Below are 21,217 nucleotides of genomic sequence, written 5' to 3' on the forward strand. Positions count from 1 at the left end.
CAAGAACAGCAAGTCCAATTCAGGAAATACATGTCTTTATCAAAGAAAATAGATGTGACTGACACAAAGCCTTGCTCCAGAAGCAAAGGCGCTCATCTCTAATAGTTAGAGATCTTTTGAGTATTCCACCAGAGAATAGAGGTGGAACCTTAGGCCCATCAGTTAATAAGTATTTACGGAACATCTACTGTGTGCCAGGTAGGGCTGGGATAAGAGGGAAGCAGGCAATCTGCACAGGCGTGTGCCTGAGAGGGTGGGTCTCCTTGGGTTCTCAGACCTGGGCCTACATCCAGGGACTAAGATGAGAGGTGACACCTAACTTTGCAACACAGTCCTGATGATTAAACATGAAAAGCACCTAGCACCCCTCATTATGTAGAGATAATGAGATGAACTCACATTTTACACATCACTTACATTAAATTAATTACAAATTAGTGCTTATGAAGAATTCCAAGGGACATCCAATTTTCGGGTTGAAACAGCAGCCTCAAGAGTGGAAGAAGTTGAGGAAAGAAAAATGCTTGGCTCTGCTTTACAAGTCCCCTGCAAAGGGGCAGCTGGAAGGTAGCCTCTAGAGATGATAACGTCTGCTGCTCTTCTCTCTCTGGGCTGCTGCTTTCTTCCAAAGAGTCACTGTTGCCCAGGAGGAAGGACTTCTCAGCCCTCACGGTATTATTCAACCCACAGGAAATAAGCAAATACAAAGTAGCCAGCTCACAGTAAGTAATCTGAGTTTTTACAGAAACCTGGGGGTATGTGGGCTTGCCCATGGCACTGGGCTCCAGCACGTCCCGGGTGGGTACCATCTGGGACTTAGAGCATGGTAGTATAAAATGAACTCTGTACTGGTAGTTTTGAAGAGCGACATGTTCCTTCTGCGTCTTATTAAAACAGTAAGAGATTCCTGGAGGTCAGCTCATCTAACTGAAGACCTCTGAATAAATCTTGTGTATCACCATCAACAAATATTAATCTCATCTTTTCACTGTCAGAAAAAGCTACTACTTCAGGAAGTAGCCTATTTCTGAAAGACTGAACATTAAACTGTCTTCCTTAACTTACACTAAACCAAATTTTTACACTGGCAAAAACAACTCTAGGGCGGCCAGGCACAGTGGCTCACGCCTGTAATCCCAGCACTTTGGGAGGCCGAGGCGAGCGGATCACGAGGTCAGGAGATCGAGACCATCCTGGCTAACACGGTGAAACCCCATCTCTACTAAAAATACAAAAAATTAGCCGGGCGTGGTGGCAGGTGCCTGTAGTCCCAGCTACTGGGGAGGCTGAGGCAGAAGAATGGTGCCAACCCAGGAGGCGGAGCTTGCAGTGAGCCGAGATGGCGCCACTGCACTCCAGCCTGGGCGACAGAGTGAGACTCCGTCTCAAAAAAAAAAAGACCTCTAGGGCAGACATGTTACTGGAGGCTAAATTTATAATGCATTTTCCTTACAGAAAGCACCCCTTCAAAATACAATCTGGGGCCATAAAATACTATCGTACTTAAGCTGTCAATAAAGAACTCAATGTTTTCCATCCGATGTTAGTCATCTTCTTTTAGTAGCACATTTAACATGACAACTAAGCCACCTTGGAAATCTGTTATAATGCTGACTTTGGGATCTATCCCAGCCCAGGAATAATATACATGGTTCATTTTGTAAGCCAATCCCAACTTGATGGAGTGGCCGCCTGTCAGACCGTATTATAAAGTATGTCTCTAAGCTCAGTGCCACAGCTTGACCATTAATTAGCAATGCCCACTAAGGGCGCAGGAGAGAGAACTCCAGCATGCATGCACGCATGTTCATAGGTGAGGAAGAGATGCAGGCAGATGAATGGCCTCCAAGATGGTGACCGACTAGACTTCTGGTTGTGTGCATTTAGGGAGCAGCCACTATTATACTTGACGAGCTTTCCTGGGGTTGCTATGATCATAAACAACAACAAAAACCTCCAACTCATTTATATCAGGACAGAAACAGAAAAATGGATACAATGAAGACTGTTTTTTTTCCTTCTAATAGAAAAACTGCCCCCTAATTTTTAAGCAGCCCCAGCGTGTAGGTAGCAGGTTGGGTTCTCCTCCTCAGGCTGATATGTCTGTAAGCACCCTCTGTAATTCTCAAAGGTAAAAGGCTGTGGATATTTTCTAAAACCTTTGGTATTTGAGGATGGACCAGCCCACAGTCCACAAAAATATAAATGCTTAGTAAGGCACAGGACATGTAGCAGAACACGGTATTACAGACATGTAGATAAATGCTGTTCATATTCCTCATTCCATGTTATTCCTAATATATTAGAAACTCAAAAGCTCAAGGATTGGCAAGTAACACCGGTTAAAAAAAAGAATACAAGGACTTATGAAATGAATATTAATCCAAAAGAATAATATCACAGATTGGCCTTTCATATCATTTGCCTTCCTTAGCAATCGTCTGTTGTGCTAGGTCTACTCAAAGTTCTGTGAAAAAAACCTCAATGCTGCTCCTAGAAAGCTTTGTAGAATAAAGAAATTCAGACAGACTTATTAACAGCCTTCATAGAAATCATGGGGAAAATGTTTACAATACCAATTTTCACAATATTAAATCAGCACCCCATAGTATTGATTATTCTGTTTCATAGTATAATCCACAGTGAGCAGACTTAGTTTACTTTTTATTAGCAATTCCAATTATTAGCACAAATAAAAACATTTCTAAAGCAAACTAGACCAGACAAAAATGCTCCTTTCAGCTTTTCTTGGTGGCTTAAAAATACAGGAATCAATATAGGAAAATCTTTCGTAAAAATAGTACTCATCTATAAACTTGCTCCCTCATTCCACATTATTTACTTCATGTATGTTTAATTTTTATCTGTCTGCTATAAGCCTGTTTCTCTTACTTACTTAATTTTGAGGTACTAGGGAAGACTTTTGTAGGAAATGGGAGGCAAGAAACAAAAGCCAGTTTTATTAAGATGATGTTAATTTTAAAAATGTGCGAATCACTGAGCTTTACTTTCTGAACTTTGTGCTCTTCAATTATAGCTGGGGATTCTTATTACCCTACAACTTTTAAAATGTAGGCCTTTTACTCTGTCTCATTTGCCCTCAGACCACTGCAGCCTCTCCCACTGACCCTTGGAAAGAAAGAACCCCAGTGACTGGGAGCGACCAAGAGGCACCCTGAAGGAGGAAAAGCCATTGAGGCACATAACCACCTCCACCACAGGAACGAGTAGAAGAAACTCGCCACAGCATCTGTATTTTTGCAAGGTGAAGGCTTCAAAGCCAAGAGTTCTTGCGTCAGATCCTGGACTCATCTCCAGGCCCAACCTTTATTTCAGCATCAACAGAAAAGGTCTCTGGGTTCCACCCTCCCTACCAGCAGGTGCCACTATCACCATGGATCACGTCTGCAGGAATCTGCATGCCCCTGGGTGTTAACAGTTCTCTTCTACGTGCACCACTGGGAGGGCTTAGAATTCCAAGGCATATACTGCCATGATAAGCAAATATTCTTCTGAATTTCCTAAAAGTGAAATTATAGAACTTAGGGATGGAAAGAAAGGCGTGGAAAATAAACTGCCAGCACAGAATACAACATGACTTTCAAAAGAATTTTTTTTCTTTTTCTTTTTTTGCTATCACCTAGTTCAGGAGCAGAAGGGTTAGAAATTTTTAAGGGTCTCATATCCTACTTTTGCCATATAGTGACTTTAAAAATGAAAGTTTGGTAAATCACAGGAAAGCTAGCTGTAAATTATGAACACCTGACCATATGCCTTAATTACTGACTAGGTTTCCAAATGAATATACATGTCTTAAATCTGCTGAGAGTTAAATATTTTTAAGAAACCCTTAAGACTTCAGCATGCTTGCCTTTTGAATAGTTCTCTCTGATAATAAGGCCATCTTGGGACATTCTTTATTGTTACAGTGACCATTAACAGGAATATATAGCTGCGCAGATAAGGTTCTGAAGCTATTTTAGGTCACAGATTTTCCATTCAGAAAGGCCACACCAGCTGCTGGAGCAGCAGGCTCTCTCTGGAGCCCATATGCAGAGGGCTGGGTTGCCAGATCACATCGGAAAGCCAAGGAAGCAGGGTCGGGGGAGAATGATCCTTCACAGGGACATGGCCTCCGAGGACTCTTTCTTTGGCTTATGGATCTTCTTCCAGTACGCCAATAATTTCATTCAACCTCCATGTGGTCCAAGAGTGGCCATAGATTGGACAGCAAATTTCAACAAGATCTAAATATAATCATTATTCCATCTTGTCAATCAAGAACTCCTGAGAAACTTTTCAATGTCAGCTTCACTGTGGCACAAGCAAACATTTTCCTATCCTGTTTAGAGTGTCAAGAAGCTATAGCACTCTCCTTAGTACAAATATGTGTTACCAATTAATAGATATTTCAAGTAATGAAGTTTAAATCAATGGCCTGAGCAGGGTCAGTACTTAGCTCAAGTCTAATGAACAGGTTATATGGAAGGCATTTTAATGCATGCAATGTTCATGAACATAGATCACACTGTGCATATTACTCAATTCTCAAACAAGGTTGGTTTTGAGCAAGTTGAGAGCATTGAGGCTTAACAATCACAAGATATTCTCAAAACAAAAATTTCCGTTCTGGAGAGCTGGTGTTCCAATTACAGTGATAATCATGGATATATCACTGACATAAAAACCTTTTTTATGGGCTTGTTTCCCCCTCATGAATGTAACTAACGCATGAAACAAGTTCAATTTTATCAGCTCCCTATAAAGACCTAGATTCCAAGCTGCTTACAAAAATCTCACCCACTGAAATTACAGTACTGAGTAAGGTCTCTCAACTTCTACACTCAGGTCAAATCTACACATCTTTTCCATTCAGAAATAAATTTGTATTTGTCATAGCACATTAATAATGCATTTTTCTAAAGACTTAAATTCTAGGGTCTTAACTGTCTACGCAAAGGTCATCTGCACCTGCCCTATCTTTGACACTTAAAGGCTTCATTTCTGTTTTGGTTCAGTCCATACATTGCTATCCAACTCATCTTTCTAAATGGAAACATCATTTGTACCAAACCTCCAATGGCTCCCATCTCTACAGAAAAGTCAAAATCAAAGTTCATAAATCACTTGAGCAGAAAAGACTGCAATTTGTTTAGCACTGACCTTTCAAAGCATCTCAGCACTTAAGCACACCCTCACACAACAGGGTTTAATTTTCTGATGCACCAAACCGGGTCTTCATCTCCAATAAGTTGTGTGTACCTAAACCAATTATCCATTCTTTCACTGCCTGCTGCACACTGCTCTAAGAGTAATACACACAATAGCAAAAGACATAAATGTTTATGAAATCACTTTTAAAATCTCACTTACTATTGAAGAAGTACTTAACTACCATTGGCAAAGCTCAGCCTCCACAGTGGAGAAAATACCCACGCTCCATGATCAACTAATAAGCGCAGCTGGATGGGCCTCTGTCCTTTTCCTCAGTGCTAGTTGACTCCCTTTCCCAAACCAAATCTGAGGTATCCTTATCCCCAATCCTTCCTGCCTTCACCAACAAAGGTGGCCCCAAGGTATGGACTTCTGCCTCTGCTTCTCCTTCCCACCTAAGTCTACTAATACAAACTCTATTAGGACTGTCTAATTTTTTCCTATTCTCTCTGATAAACTCACCTCTCCCCCACTAAATCCTCCCCATTGGCCAAAAAAATAACATAACAATAACCAAACTATCCCATCCTTAAAAAGAAGGAGAAGAGGAGAGGAGGGAAGGGAGTTCCTGTAAGTTCTCACTTTGAATATATGGCGTTCCCTTGGCCATCTCAGCCACGTCTCAAGAGAAGACCCAGTGCCACCTGCTGCCACAATCCTGTTTTGTGTTCTCCTGTGTCCCTTTCCTCCTCCACCTACATCAATGGCACCTCCATTCACTTGAGTCATTTCAGACTTCCCCAACCCTTCTTGTCTTTTCTTCCTTTGATGGCTCCATTCCTGGGACCTCTGATTCCAGCTGGAGTTGGTCTGCTCAGAGAAGGTCGGGGCAATCTGACACCATGAAAGCTGTGGCCTGCCCTGGCTTCCACAATCCCCGCCTCCCCTCCTGCCCCCCACCACCCACATGCTCTGCACATTCTGGCCCTTCTGAGAGCTTTCTCTACTGTGCATTAACAGGACAGCCTCTCCCAGGCCCAGCCAGAGACCTCCCAACCTAGACCAAGACAGCTGACAGGGAGCTAGCATGAGAAGCACCATTGGCCATGCATGCTGCAGACATGCAGCAGGCACAAGGTCAAGACTCCACTTCCTGGGCATGTCTGGTACCACAGCACACCAATGATGCCGAATGGCCCAACACTGGAGGGGTAGGGGATGGTCACATCTGACTCCATGGGACAGCACAGAAGCCACAAAGCCTGTTTCTATTCAACCTGAGGTGATCACTGGAAATGCCTGAAGGAGTTTGCTGTGTAAAGGTAACTCTGTTTTTAGAACACACAATCAAATAAAAAAGAATACCTTCTACCATGAAGCCAGTGCAGTGCTCTGAAACTGAGGACAAAGGAGCTGCAACACCCAGGATGTCACAGGGTTTGGGACTAGACAGAGCCTGCAGCACAGGCATGCTAAACCCAGGAGAGAGGAACAACTGAAAAAAGGGGGTCTGAGGGCCTGGTCAGGCTGCAGGAGAAGTGAAGGGTAGTGACAGACCAGGACAAGTGACCAGCCATGTGCAAAGTAAGAAATGCCACTCTTTTGTGAGCAAATGGATCACACGATGTGAGAAAAGAATGAAAACAGGTACATTCAAGAATGTCCTGAACCTTTGAGAAGAATGTCATTTATAATGTTCATTGTTCCACATGGTATCTCCAGCCATTGAAGACACAGAGGGTGGAGATGCTCACAGCCCTGCAGAGTGAGCATCACCTCCTGCCAGTGACAGTCACACCAGCAGCTCAGCAATCACTCTCAGGACAACTATCACCAAGGAAGGGTAGTGAGAAGTGCTTCACTTTAAAGCCTTACAGATTGCAAGTTTGTCATAGTAATTGCAAACAGAAAAATTTTAAATCTAATGAACTTAGGTTACAGTTCCAAAGCTCAGCACGGCACACAGTCAGTGCTGACAAGGAGCTTCACCATCTCAGGAGGCCTGCATTGACCCACCACACAAACAAATAGTCTGTAACTAATTATCCATGGCTCAAAGATGATCTAGTAATTTACAATTTCCACAATTCATAATATTCTTAGACTGTATGTTTGAGGATTCTTTTCTATATTTCCAACTAAATATACAGTTACTTTCACATTCCTTACATTAGGAGATAAAATTACCTAGAACAGAAAGGCATTATTTTCTCCAAGTATTACACAGGCCCACTAGAAGACAAAGAAAAATGCTTTGACCTCATCTTTGATCAACTTTTCAAACAATCCTTTTCAGTGTTTCCACCTGCACCCCCCACTCCCAGAGTTGATCAGCTGGAAGTGCACATGTCTCAGAGGATTCCAAGACAAATCATCACAATCCTGCGACGATCCGTGAGTCCCACGACCTTCGCTACAGCTGCAGAGCCATGCGTGGTGGCACTCCAACAGCACAAACATGGCCAACCAGAGACCTGCTGGAAGTTTTCTCCAGGACCCTGGCCTTCTGGAGAGAGCAGATCTGTGCTTCATGAAAACCAGAGCACAGAAACACACTCGTCCTGATTACCAAGACGTGGTAATTACAGAGAGTGGCGGCAATTCAGGTCTGCTTTCAGATCAACATTCACTTTAAAGTGTAAACCTGTTTTATTATTTTACTGAATAAACATCATTATTGGAATGTTACTAAGGAAGAAAGTCTGTGGCTTCTCCTCCTTTTCTAAGAGCCTTTACCCTGGCCTACTGCCCCGATGACGGCCCAACTCCTTTACACAGAGGCACTCGGGGTCAACTCAGTCATGATTCTTCTAAGGCTTTAGAAAATGCACAAGAGATTACGAGGTACCGAGGAAAACAAACAATGGATTGTTACAGTACATACATTCTGGTGGAAGTCTGTTCTTTCTAAAAGCAAGTCTCTCAGTTTTCTTTCTGCTTTCTGCCAAACTAAACAGGACTCCGTAAACATACTGACGAACTGGCCTATAGAGCAGAGCAGCCGGAGGCAGGTCCTTGTTGGCTTCATCTTCAATAGAAACAGCAATTTTGATTTCACCCTTTGCATGGAAGAAAGCAGAATAACATTGCACATTTTTCATGTTGAATTTACAATATACTCACAGAAATATACTGTATTATCTCCAGTTAATGACATAGCAATTCCATTCCAAATCAACTGCTTAACAACTTGCCTAAATAAAGATGTTTAGGAAGAGTTCATTTGGCAGGCTGTGGCCAAAGCATATGCTCAAAGAATCAAAATAAAATCTACATCATTTTATGTTTAATCCAAAAGCAAGAACAAAAGAAAACCATGTAGATGTTCCGAAGTCTTTGAAACAATCCAGACAGATAACATCAGACAACAAACAGAATAGAAAAGACTGAGAACTTGCAACTTTTATTAGAGAGTTGGGATGGTCACATGCAATATAATTGAAAATTTTCAATTACCTACATGCAAACTAAAGAACTGAGTATCCTGAAAATATAACAGTCAAATTTTCTTTGCCAAGTTCTTCCGCGGCAAATTACCACCTCATGTATTAGGCTTCTGCGATTGTGTAGCAGGTGCTCAAGAAATGTGTCTCATTGCAGGTAAGGACATGCATAGCCACTAGGGCAGAAACCAAAAGCACTCCACCTTTTTCATGTCCCAGGGCCAATACGGCAAGAACCGCATCTGACTCAAGAACGTGCTGCCAAGAGACAAATGACTGACCGTGGTCTTTGGCAGCTAAGATTGTTGCCAAACTTCATCTGTCTCAGGGATCTTACAGCATCAAGATACATCTCAAGATATCATGCAATAAATTTTATTTAATTATACTGACAGCATAAAAATGCATTTATGACCTCAATGTCTATGAAGTTCGTTGATATATACACTTTAAATAATAATTTTGTAACATTTGCTGTTTCTTTCACATAAGTTTAATTTCAAAACTGGTCTTTCCCCTTACCCTCCGTACTTTCATATTCATTAATCCAGTAGCTAAATGTGTTCTAACACTCTCATCTAGGGAATATTTATCTTAATAATATGATGCTTTGCAAATTCTCTTCGTTACCATAAAGATGCATCTCACTGTAAATGTCTTAGCCTGGGCAATTTAATACCAGAGCCATTCAGCTTATAGGATAAACTGAAAAAACTTAAGTAGCATTTTAAAATCTGAAAAGACAATTTTCTCAACCATGGTCATTTTATCAGTATTTGCCCTTGAAATTCATAAGAAATAAGAAAGCATGTCGGTACAACTTGCAACCCTCATATAGATCTAACCGACTATCCACGCATCAGATCCAGCAGTGTGGACAAACAGGTAGCTCCTGGGGACCTTACATTTCAAACAGCCCCACGAGGAATGAGTGTTGTTTCTTTACACCTTATTTTGAAAGATGTCTTCCCAGAACTTTGGTTCCTTAAACTTAGCAAAATGCTTTCCCCACAACAATTACTTTTCACTTACCCTTTATAATTTATGTTGAACCTGAAAAATAAAATGTTCACCTTACAACCATAATCTGAAAAGTGATACTATAAATGCATACCCATATCAAATAATAGATGAGATTTGGAGGCATTACAACTAAATAATAAATTAAAGGATCTGAGCAAATAGTACTGGCTACATGTTTTCCATGTCCTTTAATTAATAAAAGTAAGCAATATTTGGATTAGTCAGTTAACAGTTGAAGTCCACCTCAGGAGTATTTGAGAACAGGAGTTCATTACTGCATTTATTGACTCCATTTTACAAACCACACATGGGTTGTAGAGAATAGACAGAAAAGTCTGGTTATATATGGTCGTATAGGTTTTCATGTTAATAATACATGATAGTAATAAACCAATTCTGCAGGATTAATCTAGTAACTGAGGTAACTTGTTGAATTGTGGGGCTAAGATTAAAAGTGCCAACATAAAGACTACAAATCACTGAGGAAATTTAAATACACATAGATACATTTGAGACACCAAGATTAAAAAATAATTGATGCCACACTATATGTATACATTTCAGCATACATTTGATAAGACACTAATAAAGTGAAATTATGACACGGTATAAAAAGATAGTTTCATTTTCTGACTATGTGCATATTAACAAAATCCTGTATTACATTTTTTGCTCTTAGCACTATTAAAACTGCACTCAATGAGGTCATGAACAAGTCAAAACACATGAAGTACTATGAGCCATTCAAAGTGGGAAACATTATTTTCTAAGCACAAATGATAAAGGAACCAGATATTGTATCTGACATCAGAATTAAACCTGATGTTACAGCATAAATATGGTGTAAGAAAATCTGAAATTGAAGTAAAAAGAATAAAATTACAAGTTATAAAATAATATGATGCATTATTTCATTAGAAGTATAAAAATATTTTATACTAAGTTGAAGGAAAAAAGTGAGACTTTTCGCGAGTTATTTTAAAACTGTATTTACGGTTATAAATGTTCATCTTTCATTCAATGTTTAGAAAGGGGAAAGTGAACTTTGTTTCAAATAGATTAGTAAGACAGAAAAATGGTTCAAAAAAGGACAAAAGGACAAAACACCCATAGGAATGGCCACTCATCAAATAACAGAAGCCACTCCAGGGCCCCTTTTATAATACCTTCGTCAGGACATGGAAGATGTAGGGGTACATCAGCCCCTTCTTGTGCCTGTGCTCGGCCACTCTCAGCACCTCAGGTGCGACGGGGGGCAGGGGAGGTGTGGTGATGTCCATGTGGTTCCTGGTGGGCATCGACAGGAGGCACGGGATTGGCTGGACAGTGCCCATCTGGCTTCCCTTGCCTTCGGCTAGTTGGCTTCCTGAAGAGGCAGTGGACGAGCCTTCTGCCTACAGTGCAGAGAGCAGAAGGGAGGAAAACGAGTGTATGTCATGTTTTCATTCATTTAAAGTATGTTAGGTGCCTGTTCACCTGCCAGACACGGAGGGGACAAAGATGAGTCCTGTCTTGGAGAGACCAGATTTGGTGCCACCCTAAACACAGAGGAAACAGAGAGCACCCTGATCCAGTCCCTCTCCTTGAACAGCTTCCCACACTGAAACAGCATCAACATCTACCGTGCCACAGGAGAGCAGGCCCATTGCTCCCTGCTGTTCTGTGTCACCCTGCAGTCCCTCTGTGTTGGGAGGCAGAAGCCTTGCTATCTTGTTTGACTCTCACTTGTCCATCATCCATGTGGTCCATTCCTGTGTTTCTGTTTTCTCGAGACTTTGCCTAAGATGTCTATACAAACAGGAAAACTAACACTCCAAGAGGCTGTGCAGTCTGAACACAGTTACACAACCCTAACACATAGAAATGGAATTCAAATCCAGGGCAGACTCCATGCCACAGCTGGAACTTAAAGAACAAACAAAAACCCAAACTCAAGCATTCTCTGTAGTCATTATAAAGCCCTAAGTTAACTATATACAAGCAAAAATTAAACCAAAAGCCCCAAAAACCTGCTAAGCCACAGCATAATCCCATTAAAAACAATGTCTCATATCTATGGATAATGACATAGAAAGAGGTCCATGATACACTGTTCGGTGAAAACACCCATTCTGTAACAACTAAGCCCCCCAAACATGGAGTGTATAGACATATACAGGAAAGAGTCTGGTCCCCAAATTATTACCACAGTGATGGACTGCTGCGAGGCAGTAGAACTAAGGAAAGGAAAAAGGAAGGGAGACACTTTAGCACAGTCTGAATTGTCTGAATAGTTGCCCAAGAGCAATGATTATTTCTATGATAAACTTTATCAGAATAAATGTTGAAAATAAGAATTGCTTATTGATTGTTTAATGCCACCCTAAAGACATATACATTTTTCTGTTTTGAAACAAAGTATACTCTTCACAATGGTGTGTAATTAAGTGCTTAATTTTATTCTTTAAAGCAAAGTGCCAAAATTAGTCTTAAGAAGAATAACTCATAGATAATTCACTGGTGTTTTCTACACTCTCCGGTCCATAAGAATACAGATGTAAAACAACTCAAAATGCTTTGGAAGGTGCTTTGAAAATAATATGTATCCACAAAGGACTTTTGTTGCTTATTTGCAGAACAATCATTTAATAGTATGACTTCTTTAGACAAACGTCTGATATTCAGGCAACCCTGCATATTAACCACCAAAACCTTCAAGCAGGAAACCTGCTCCTTCTTGGTAATCACATGTGGCAGATGTGGCTTTGCAAATTAAAAAGGTATTTTTAGATATCACTATTAACAGGTAGAAGTAGAAGAAAAGCAATGAGACAGGGCATGGTGGCTCACGTCTATAATCCCAGCACTTCGGGAGGCTGAGGAGGGCAGATCACTTGAGGTCAGGAGTTCGAGACTAGCCTGGCCATCATGGCGACACCCCATCTCTACTAAAAATACAAAAATTAGCCGGGCATGGTAGCGCACGCCTATAATCTCAGCTACCAGGGAGGCTGAGCCAGAAGAATTGCTTGAACCCAGTGGGCGGAGGTTTCAGTGAGCTAAGATCGCGCCACTGCACTCCAGCCTGGCTGACAGAGCAAGACTCCATCTCAAAAAAAAAAAAAAAAAATTAAATAAAAAATTTTTAAAAAAAGAAAAAGGTGGGGGGTAGTTAAATTTAGCATCCCTGGTGCTTTTTCAGTGAATTTTCACAAAAACCTACAACAAATGTGGGCTCAGGAAGGTCCTAAGCACCTTGTCCAAGATGATGCAGTGAGCAAACGAGGAAACGCATCAGGTGCCTGCCATGCAGAAAGACTAGCCGGCTTGGGCATAGCTCTGAACTCTTCCTTCCCCGCTTATCCCCTTTGTAAAGGTTTACATGACCCGATTAAAAGAGAGAGATATTATTTTTCACTATTTGATCACTAATACAGTATGCTAATACAAAATGAGTCCGAACTCAAAAACTAAAAGGCATAGACTTTCTACCTTTGTTTGGTCTCCTGGGTCTCCTCGTGCCTGAGGCTCTGAGTGGCTTCCTGTCTTCTCCCAGCCAATCTTGTTCCCGCTGATATGGCTAAACATAAAATGAACATGATTACTGTCCAATTATTTTCACAAACCAGCTGACAATGATAAGAAGGACCTCAGCTAAGTCTACAGGCTCATAATAACAATACTTTTAAAATAAACACAACGTCAATAAATAACTCTATTATAGTAATATTTCTTCCTGCTTCAAAAGGGTAGGTGATAACCACATACTATGGAAAAGAAACTATCGAACACCTAACTTACAGGAGTCACCAGGCAGTTTAGAGATGGTCTGTGATGTGCTTAGCGCTATGGAGGATGCAGAGGAAACAAAGGCAAGCCTTGCCTTGAAGGATCTTTCCATCATCACAGCGAGACAAAGATCAGCATTTAATTGGCAATTATGAGGTAGCAGAAGACTTAAATGTTATCTGGATCGAATACTACACATAATTTATAAATAAATGTAAGGCGACAATACATCACACAGGGCACTCCAGCCTATTCATGTGGAGGTGGCATTAGAGCTAACACTAGAGGTGACTCGAACTGGAAAATCTGAAAGGCAGGGAAGGTACACTCTAGGCAAAGCAAGATGGCACAAACTTGGTAGATTCACAGAACAGGGAGTTCATGGGAACTTATTTGGAGGATGGCTTTATTTAACAAAGTAGCGAAAAAAAAAGGGGGTAAGGAAAACGAGATGAGAAGATCACAGAGCATCTCAAACTCCAGAATGAGAGATAACTGTGCTGTTACCCATTAACAGTCTGGGAAAACAATTTGGTGGGTTTAATGAGCATTTAAAAAAACTGAAACAGGCAGGGCGCGGTGGCTCACGCTTGTAATCCCAGCACTTTGGGAGGCCATGGCGGGCGGATCACGTGGTCAGGAGATCGAGACCACGGTGAAACCCCATCTCTACTAAAAATACAAAAAATTAGCTGGGCGTGGTGGCGGGCACCTGTAGTCCTAGCTACTCGGGAGGCTGAGGCAGCAGAATGGCGTGAACCCGGGAGGCGGAGCTTGAAGTGAGCCGAGTTCGTGCCACAGCACTCCAGCCTGGGTGACAGAGCGAGACTCCGTCTCAAAAAAAAAAAAAAAAACTGAAACACGACAGACCAGAATGAGTGGTGTGAATAAGCATTATTTCCTAAAGTCTTTGTTCACTTGTAGTATATGGGTTTACCATAGTCCTCAGGCAAATGTGAAATGCACTGTCTACAGGTAGCAGAGGATGTGCAGGGGCTTGAGCAGGGCCAGCAGGACGCAGCACCACACTGGAACCTCAGTGCACAGTGTGACCCTGAGGCAGGGATGGCTGTGGTGCTCCGTGCACTCACCCTTCCACTATAAGGTTCCACGCCCAAACTACCTTCTGAAAACCAGTGTCGGCCATAGGACATGCTAGCATGGGTCAACTGGCCTGCCTTTGTAACTGACTCACATGACAGATGGAGAGGTTTTAAGACCAGATAATTCTCCTATTTTTCAATCAACTTCATTTTAGTTCTGTCTTTTAAAAAAAGGAAAAAAAAAAAAAAGCTGCAAAAAGATTCCGCTGTCACACAATGGACCGTCCAGCCAAGGATACCGCATGCACGCCATGAAAAGTTCACCCACCCTCTTCAGGTTTCCCGGTCTTCATGGAGCTTGAAGAAACCACTGCTCATGCACAATCTCTGCCTGCAACTTAACAAAACTAGAGGAAACCCCAGCAGTGGCTCAGACACATCAAAAACCATTGCAGGCATCCCCAGAGTGCAGTGGTCTGTCCCACTGAGAAAGCAGCCACTGAGGGCACAATGTGAGCAGACAATGGAGAAAGGCTCAGGGGGTGGATGAGCATGTGCTGATAGAGATGCATGAGTCAGCAAGCTGGGAGATGCAGGGGGCAATAAATTACTAAATCCTGGCCTAGAAGTACATGGCAACATTGGCACAACTCTTGCTTATCTTCCATAGCATGTAAAGAACAGTAAGTGTTCTCAAACTGTTGTTAAGCTTAAAGGCTCATGTGGAATGCTTATTAACCATGCAGACCCGCAAGCGCCCATCCACAGGGTATCCGTCCCTAGAGTGTCTGGGGCTCTTGGAGGGTAAGAGGATCTAGAAGATCATGCACCTAGGATGGTGGGGCAGAGGAGGCCAAGTGTTAGGAAAGTAACAACCAAGGAGGGGACGCACCTCTCTACTAAAACTGGAGAGCCGAGGCACCATGCCAGTGCCACCTGAGATCATACAGACCCTACAATTGCAAGCCTTAGTGTTGTCCTACGTAGATTATCAATCTAAAAATAAATGTCATAATCTGGATGCTCATATAACCTTCTAACAATCATACTGTAAAATCTACAATTCTGCCTGAAAAGCATCTTGACAAGAAACAGTTTTTGAGAAGGCCAATATATTTCAATAGGACAAATATATTACTTTACAATTTGAAAAAAAAATTTGAATATGACAAATGCCTTGCTTTGAAGAACAGATGGATAACATTTTAGAATACTTCTATATATATTTATGTTTCATTTTACACAACGAATAATACCTTAAACTGATACCTGAAACCATGTACATAAACCAGACGTTTCACTGACTCACACTGCGCTGAGACAGGCACCGGCCACAAGGAAGTAGAGTCAGTGACCCGGGCACTGCGCAGGAAGCCTGTGGCGCTCTCACAATCTCATCCCCACCCCCACACTATAAATCTCTAATGACAAAATGATAAAATCCAGGCTCAGCGAGAAGGAATCTACCCACAGTCACAAATAAAGTAGCTGGATTCAAACCCAGACCCTTATTTCAAACTATTGGACCTGCTACCACAGCAGAGCTGAGCCGAGGAGGCTACAAACAGTTTCACACATATGTGAGAATGCAGCACGCAAGCAACAGAAAGGGTGACTCTGGCAAGTCAGCTCGGTGGCTGGGGAAGCCCAGCACTATAGGATGGGGTATTCACAGGCTGTCAGAGAGGTATGCCAAGGCCTCACTTTACTAGGAACGTTTGGAGCTTCTTCCGTAAGAAAGCCTGGAAAGATAGCAAACTGCTATAGTCACTGAATGATTTCTTTTCTACATCTTTCAGCAAGTTGGTGAGACTAGGATGGAAATGTATTGGTGTTCATTTACACCAAGTATACCAGGGTATGACGTGTCACTCATATTCCTGACTGTCAGGGGTGTACAGTTTTCCTTTATGGAGCAGAAAAGAAAGAGAACGTTAAGTAAAAGCTGAATTCTGTGTCAACAGGAAAGAGCGAAGGCAAATAAACCAAAATGGAAGAAAATAAATCATTAAATTTAGAAAAGAAAAGATCAAATTCACAGCAGAACTACTTGGCATGTGTGAATTTTTCATTTCTATCTGCTCCCCAACTCAACAGGGCTGAGAACAGACAGCCGGGAGGGTCTCTGATAGTGTAACAAAGAGGGCCTGGGCCCAACAGAAGGCCTCGGCCTGGCTGGACAGATGCTCAGAGTTCTGCATGGCCTGGCCCTGCCAAGTGCTATCTCCCTACAGAAGCACCAGTCTCTGGGTGCCCTGACCAGGGAAGCCACAAGAGTCACAGAGACAGACACCTAATAGGTCTAGTCTCCTCATGCCCTAGTTAAGCTAACATCACACATTCAGTTTCCTTCACATAATGGGTGAGCTTAAAATGTCAGGAACACAGAAAGCACTTTTCCATGTGGCAGTCAGATGATGGCTCAAACTTCTTTCACAGCCTTGTCAGGACTTCTCGCTGTCATCAGAAGACTGTGTGACCAAGAAGCCCCAACTGGTCATGGAGCTATCCCCTTGCAACCCGCAAGTGAAGGTTCAGAGACACCTAACTGTGTCAACACATTTGTCTTAAGATCAATACGAAATGTCTACACAGATTAGTGGATGGCTACAACACAACGTAATGATATAGATCATGATTAATTTTTGCCAACATAAAAAATTCAGAATCACTTTTATGAGAAGATATTAGAAATGGTACCATGTGTTAAAAGGTCAAAACATAAATATAAAGCGGATTATCTGTCTCGAACAAGAGCATAACAATCTGAAAGAAAAACCTACAGCTACACTAAAGTCATTCCCTCAGCCCCAGACCTACCTACCCATGCCTCAGGATCCTGGAGCAGGGCATGATGGAATTCTCTTTGTGAAACACAAAGTTTTTTTGGAAGTAGAGTTGGAAAGGACTTAAAGGACAAGAAAAACATTCAACACCATCTTCAAGCAAAAGAGGTACATCAGGCACAAACTTCCTGGGATACCAGATCAAAGGGAGCCAAACAAAATTCTTTTAGCTATTTTACGTTAAAAACCACATCAGTGTTCTGGTTTTCTAGCATACTAAGAGTTAATTTTTAAAAAGTAGTGATAACTACCATTCATTGAGCTTTTTCATCAGCTAATTTAATACACAAACAACTCAGCAAATCTGTCAACGCACATTTGAATGCTCTGAGGTTCTGCGAGCTTCAGGTCACACCACCACCTAGAAATACCAACCAAGAGACTCTGAGCGAACCGGTTCCTGCCAACAGCTAGGTCTCAGTGCTGCTCACAGAGCGTGCTAACACCAAACAGCCTGCCTTCCCGTGGTTCATCTTTCACAGTCCAGATTTGGTCCAGGGAGTACATGTCATTAGCAAAAATTAACAGGAGAGGGGAATACAAGACTTATGCAAGAGATGCCTCCATAACACTACATGTCAAAATAAATAATAAATGTGGAGATGTCCTGTTCCACAGGGCTTTCTCTCCTAAGATACATATATAAGTTCTCAAGAAAATGAAACCCATTCATACAAATAAGTTCACAAAGTGGAAAAAAACTCAGTCTTCTCTCTCAATAAGGACTTTTACATATCCATTTTAAAATGTCAGTAATTTAATGCAAAAATGTGAAAGCAATAAAGTGGATGTATATAGAGCTTATTAAATATTAGGTATTAAGTACATATACATATTAATACTTACATGCACAAATACAAATACATAGTTACATAAGTATATTAAGTATAAGAGATGGAAGAAAAGGAAAAAGGGCAAGTTACTCTCCCTAAGATAGGACCTAGTTATTGTAAAAATCTTATCTTAGCAGATGAAGAGGAAAATAAGGTGCTTGAATATTCACCAATCTTTCAAATATAATTACCTCTCTAGAAGTAGGATCATGGGGAATTCTCTATACTGTATTTTTCAGTGTTTGAATTCTATATAACTTTGTATCAAGATGATAATTAGAAAAAAGATATAAAACAAAGAATTAAAAATTATAATACAGCAACCTCAGATTTGATTCAGATTCTGCAAGTCCAAATGAATCTATGAAAATAACATAAAATAAACACCTCCACAAGGATTCAACTGTAATTTTTGTTTTGTTTTTTTTTTTTTAAACAGGATCTCACTCCATTGCCCAGGCTGGAGTACAGTGGCACAATCTCAGCTCATTGCAACCTCCACCTCCCAGGTTCAAGCAATTCTCCTACCTAGCCTCCCAAGTAGCTGGGACTTCAAGCAAACACCACCACGTCCAGCTAATTTTTGTATTTTTTGGTAGAGAAAAGGTTTCACCATGTTGGTCTTGAACTTCTGACCTCAAGTGATCTGCCTGCCTCAGCTTCCCGAAGTGCTGAAATTACAGGCATGAGCCATTGCACCTGGCCTCAACTGTAATTCTTAATTCAACTGAAAGATTACAAACATCTGACAGGCACCAGGAAGGGAAAAAAGACAAGAATGTCACCTTAATTTTTAAAATTTAAACAAGAATAAAGCAAGTGTATGCTGGTACTGCTCTACTGTTCTAACAAAGGAACTGGAGGAGACATTACTTAGAAAGCCACACATTTCATTCCTTTTCTTTCCTTTTTTTTCTTTTTTTTTTTTAAGAGACAGGGACTCGTTCTGTTGCCCGGCTGGACTGCAGTGGTGCCCTCATGGCTCACTACAGCCTCGAACTCCTGGGCTCAAGTGATCCTGCCGTCTTAGCCACCCAGGTTGCTGGACCCACAGGCACATGCCACCATGTCTGGCTAATTTTTAAATTTTATGTTGCCCAGGCTGGCTTCACGCAATCCCCCTGCCTCAGCCTCTCAAAGTGCGGGTATTAAAGCATGAGTCACCACACGTGGCCCCCTTTTCTTATTTTATTGCCAAACTGTGTTAGGCCTAGAATAACTGCCAGTTCTGATCACTACCCAAGCACCAGCCTATTTTCTTCCAAGGGACGTGCTAGAAAGAGAGTGTTGTGTCTCTGCAAAGTAGCCAATTAAACTCAGAACTGAACTTCCAACAGGTTCACCTTCAATTTTTTTGGAAAAATACGTCAGGCAGGCACAACTATGTGGCAAGAAGTCTTCTCATATTCTAAGAACTCCTCCTCTAACAGATCTTCCAAAAATTCTAAAGAGAAATTTGTATTTCAAAAGAGTAACACAGCCCATCACGTCCACTCCAACAGCATAGGAGAACTGTACAGTACAAAGACACTGAACAACTCATCCAACTAAAGAAACTAAAATGCTGAATAAGATATTAAAGAAATACAATGAAAAGAAGAGATAAAGCTCAGGGCTGCCAAGTGTACCCAGATGAAGGCTGCCCTACTGCCCCTGAGGACTGGCTGAGAGCATTTCCTGATCTGCTGCCATCTGTGTGGATGCCTCCCCAAGAACTTGGGGTTACAAGAGCATATTTTCTGTAGTGTATATGAGTCCCCTGTGCAATGAACCCCTGATGACAGCATGGGGGCACACACATCTGTTCCATCAATGTTGCTGCAATGCACACCCCACACCCACCTTCCTACAGGCACAGAGCAAATCTCCACAAAGAGCACCCGCACGCATGCAGCTCTCAGACGTCCACAAGTCATGACAACATCCAGCAATGCTCAGTGGCGACAGCGAGGACCCAATAACTCCACCCATAACCCCCCACAACATTTTATCTTTAAAAATAAATGTTTGACAATTTTATAGGCCTTTGTAAAAGGTATCTTATGTTCTAAGTTGTAGAACTTAGATGTTCTTAGTGAGGTTGAACAACTTTTTATGTTTACTGATGGCTGCTTCCTTTGTGAATTCCATGCTTATACCTTTAAGAGATGAGATCTCACTACACTGCCCAGGAGAGAGTGCATTTGCCATTCACAGGTATGATCATAGCTCACTGCAGCCTCAACCTCCTGGGCTCAAGTGATCCTCCCACCTCAGACTCCCGAGTAGCTGGGACTACAGGCGTACAGTACCATACCCAGCACATTTGTATCTTTTTCCATTTAAAACAGTTGCCATCGGCTGCACACAGTGGCTCATGCCTGTAATCCCAGCACTTTTGGCAGAGGTAGGAGGATTGCTTGAGGCCAGGAGTTTGAAACCAGCCTGGGCAATACAGCGAGACCCCACAACTACAAATAATACAGGTTAGCTGGGTGTGGTGGAACATGTCTTTCGTCTCAAGTGGAGCATGCTAAGGTGTGAGGATCACCTGAGCCCAAGAGTTTGAGGCTGCAGTGAGTTATGATGGTGCCACTGCACTCCAGCCTGGGTGAAACAGCAAGACCCTGTCCCTAAAAAAATAATAATTTTAGAAAACCACTCACCTTTTTAATTCATAGGAAGCTTTTTTCTTTTTTTGTTGTCTCTTTTTTTATGTGACAATCCCCATCGCCCATCACTACCACCCTTTAAAAGAGTGCCACTGATTTATTGTTGGGGAAACTAGGCCATTTATTTTGCAGGGTGTCCCACATTATTCCTTCCTTGTGGTATCACTGAATGTACACTACAGAAGACAGGAGAAGTTAGGGCTGGACAATGAGAGGCAGAGCGTAGCAGGTGGGGACACACCTTGCTATGCATCTAGAAGGCCAATCGCCTCTGCTATTTTACAGTCTAGAAATTATAAATGTTTCTGGCCAGGCACAGTGGGTCATGCCTGTAATCCCAGCACTTTGGGAGGCCGAGGTGGGGGGATCACCTGAGGTCAGGAGTTTGAGACCAGCCTGGCCAACATGGTGAAACCTCATCTCTACTAAAAATACAAAAAATTAGCCGGGCATGGT

At 41.8% G+C, this 21,217-nt stretch overlaps 1 protein-coding gene across 6 annotated transcripts in view; it reads right to left on the reverse strand.

Annotated features, from left to right (window-relative positions):
• The window catches only part of LOC129479188 (constitutive coactivator of PPAR-gamma-like protein 1), a 115,717-nt gene that overhangs the window by 25,609 nt on the left and 68,891 nt on the right, over positions 1–21,217 (reverse strand). For all 6 annotated transcript variants that reach the window (XM_063636235.1, XM_055271883.2, XM_055271882.2 and 3 more), the window contains exons 8-10: positions 13,092–13,179; positions 10,787–11,014; positions 8,039–8,213 (exon numbers count right to left, since the gene is read on the reverse strand). In XM_063636235.1, the coding sequence (XP_063492305.1) occupies positions 8,039–8,213; positions 10,787–11,014; positions 13,092–13,179 (491 nt within the window). The remainder of the gene's footprint in view (positions 1–8,038; positions 8,214–10,786; positions 11,015–13,091; positions 13,180–21,217) is intronic.

The sequence above is a fragment of the Symphalangus syndactylus genome, chromosome 3 (assembly GCF_028878055.3).
Source record: "Symphalangus syndactylus isolate Jambi chromosome 3, NHGRI_mSymSyn1-v2.1_pri, whole genome shotgun sequence".
Lineage (NCBI taxonomy): Eukaryota > Metazoa > Chordata > Mammalia > Primates > Hylobatidae > Symphalangus > Symphalangus syndactylus.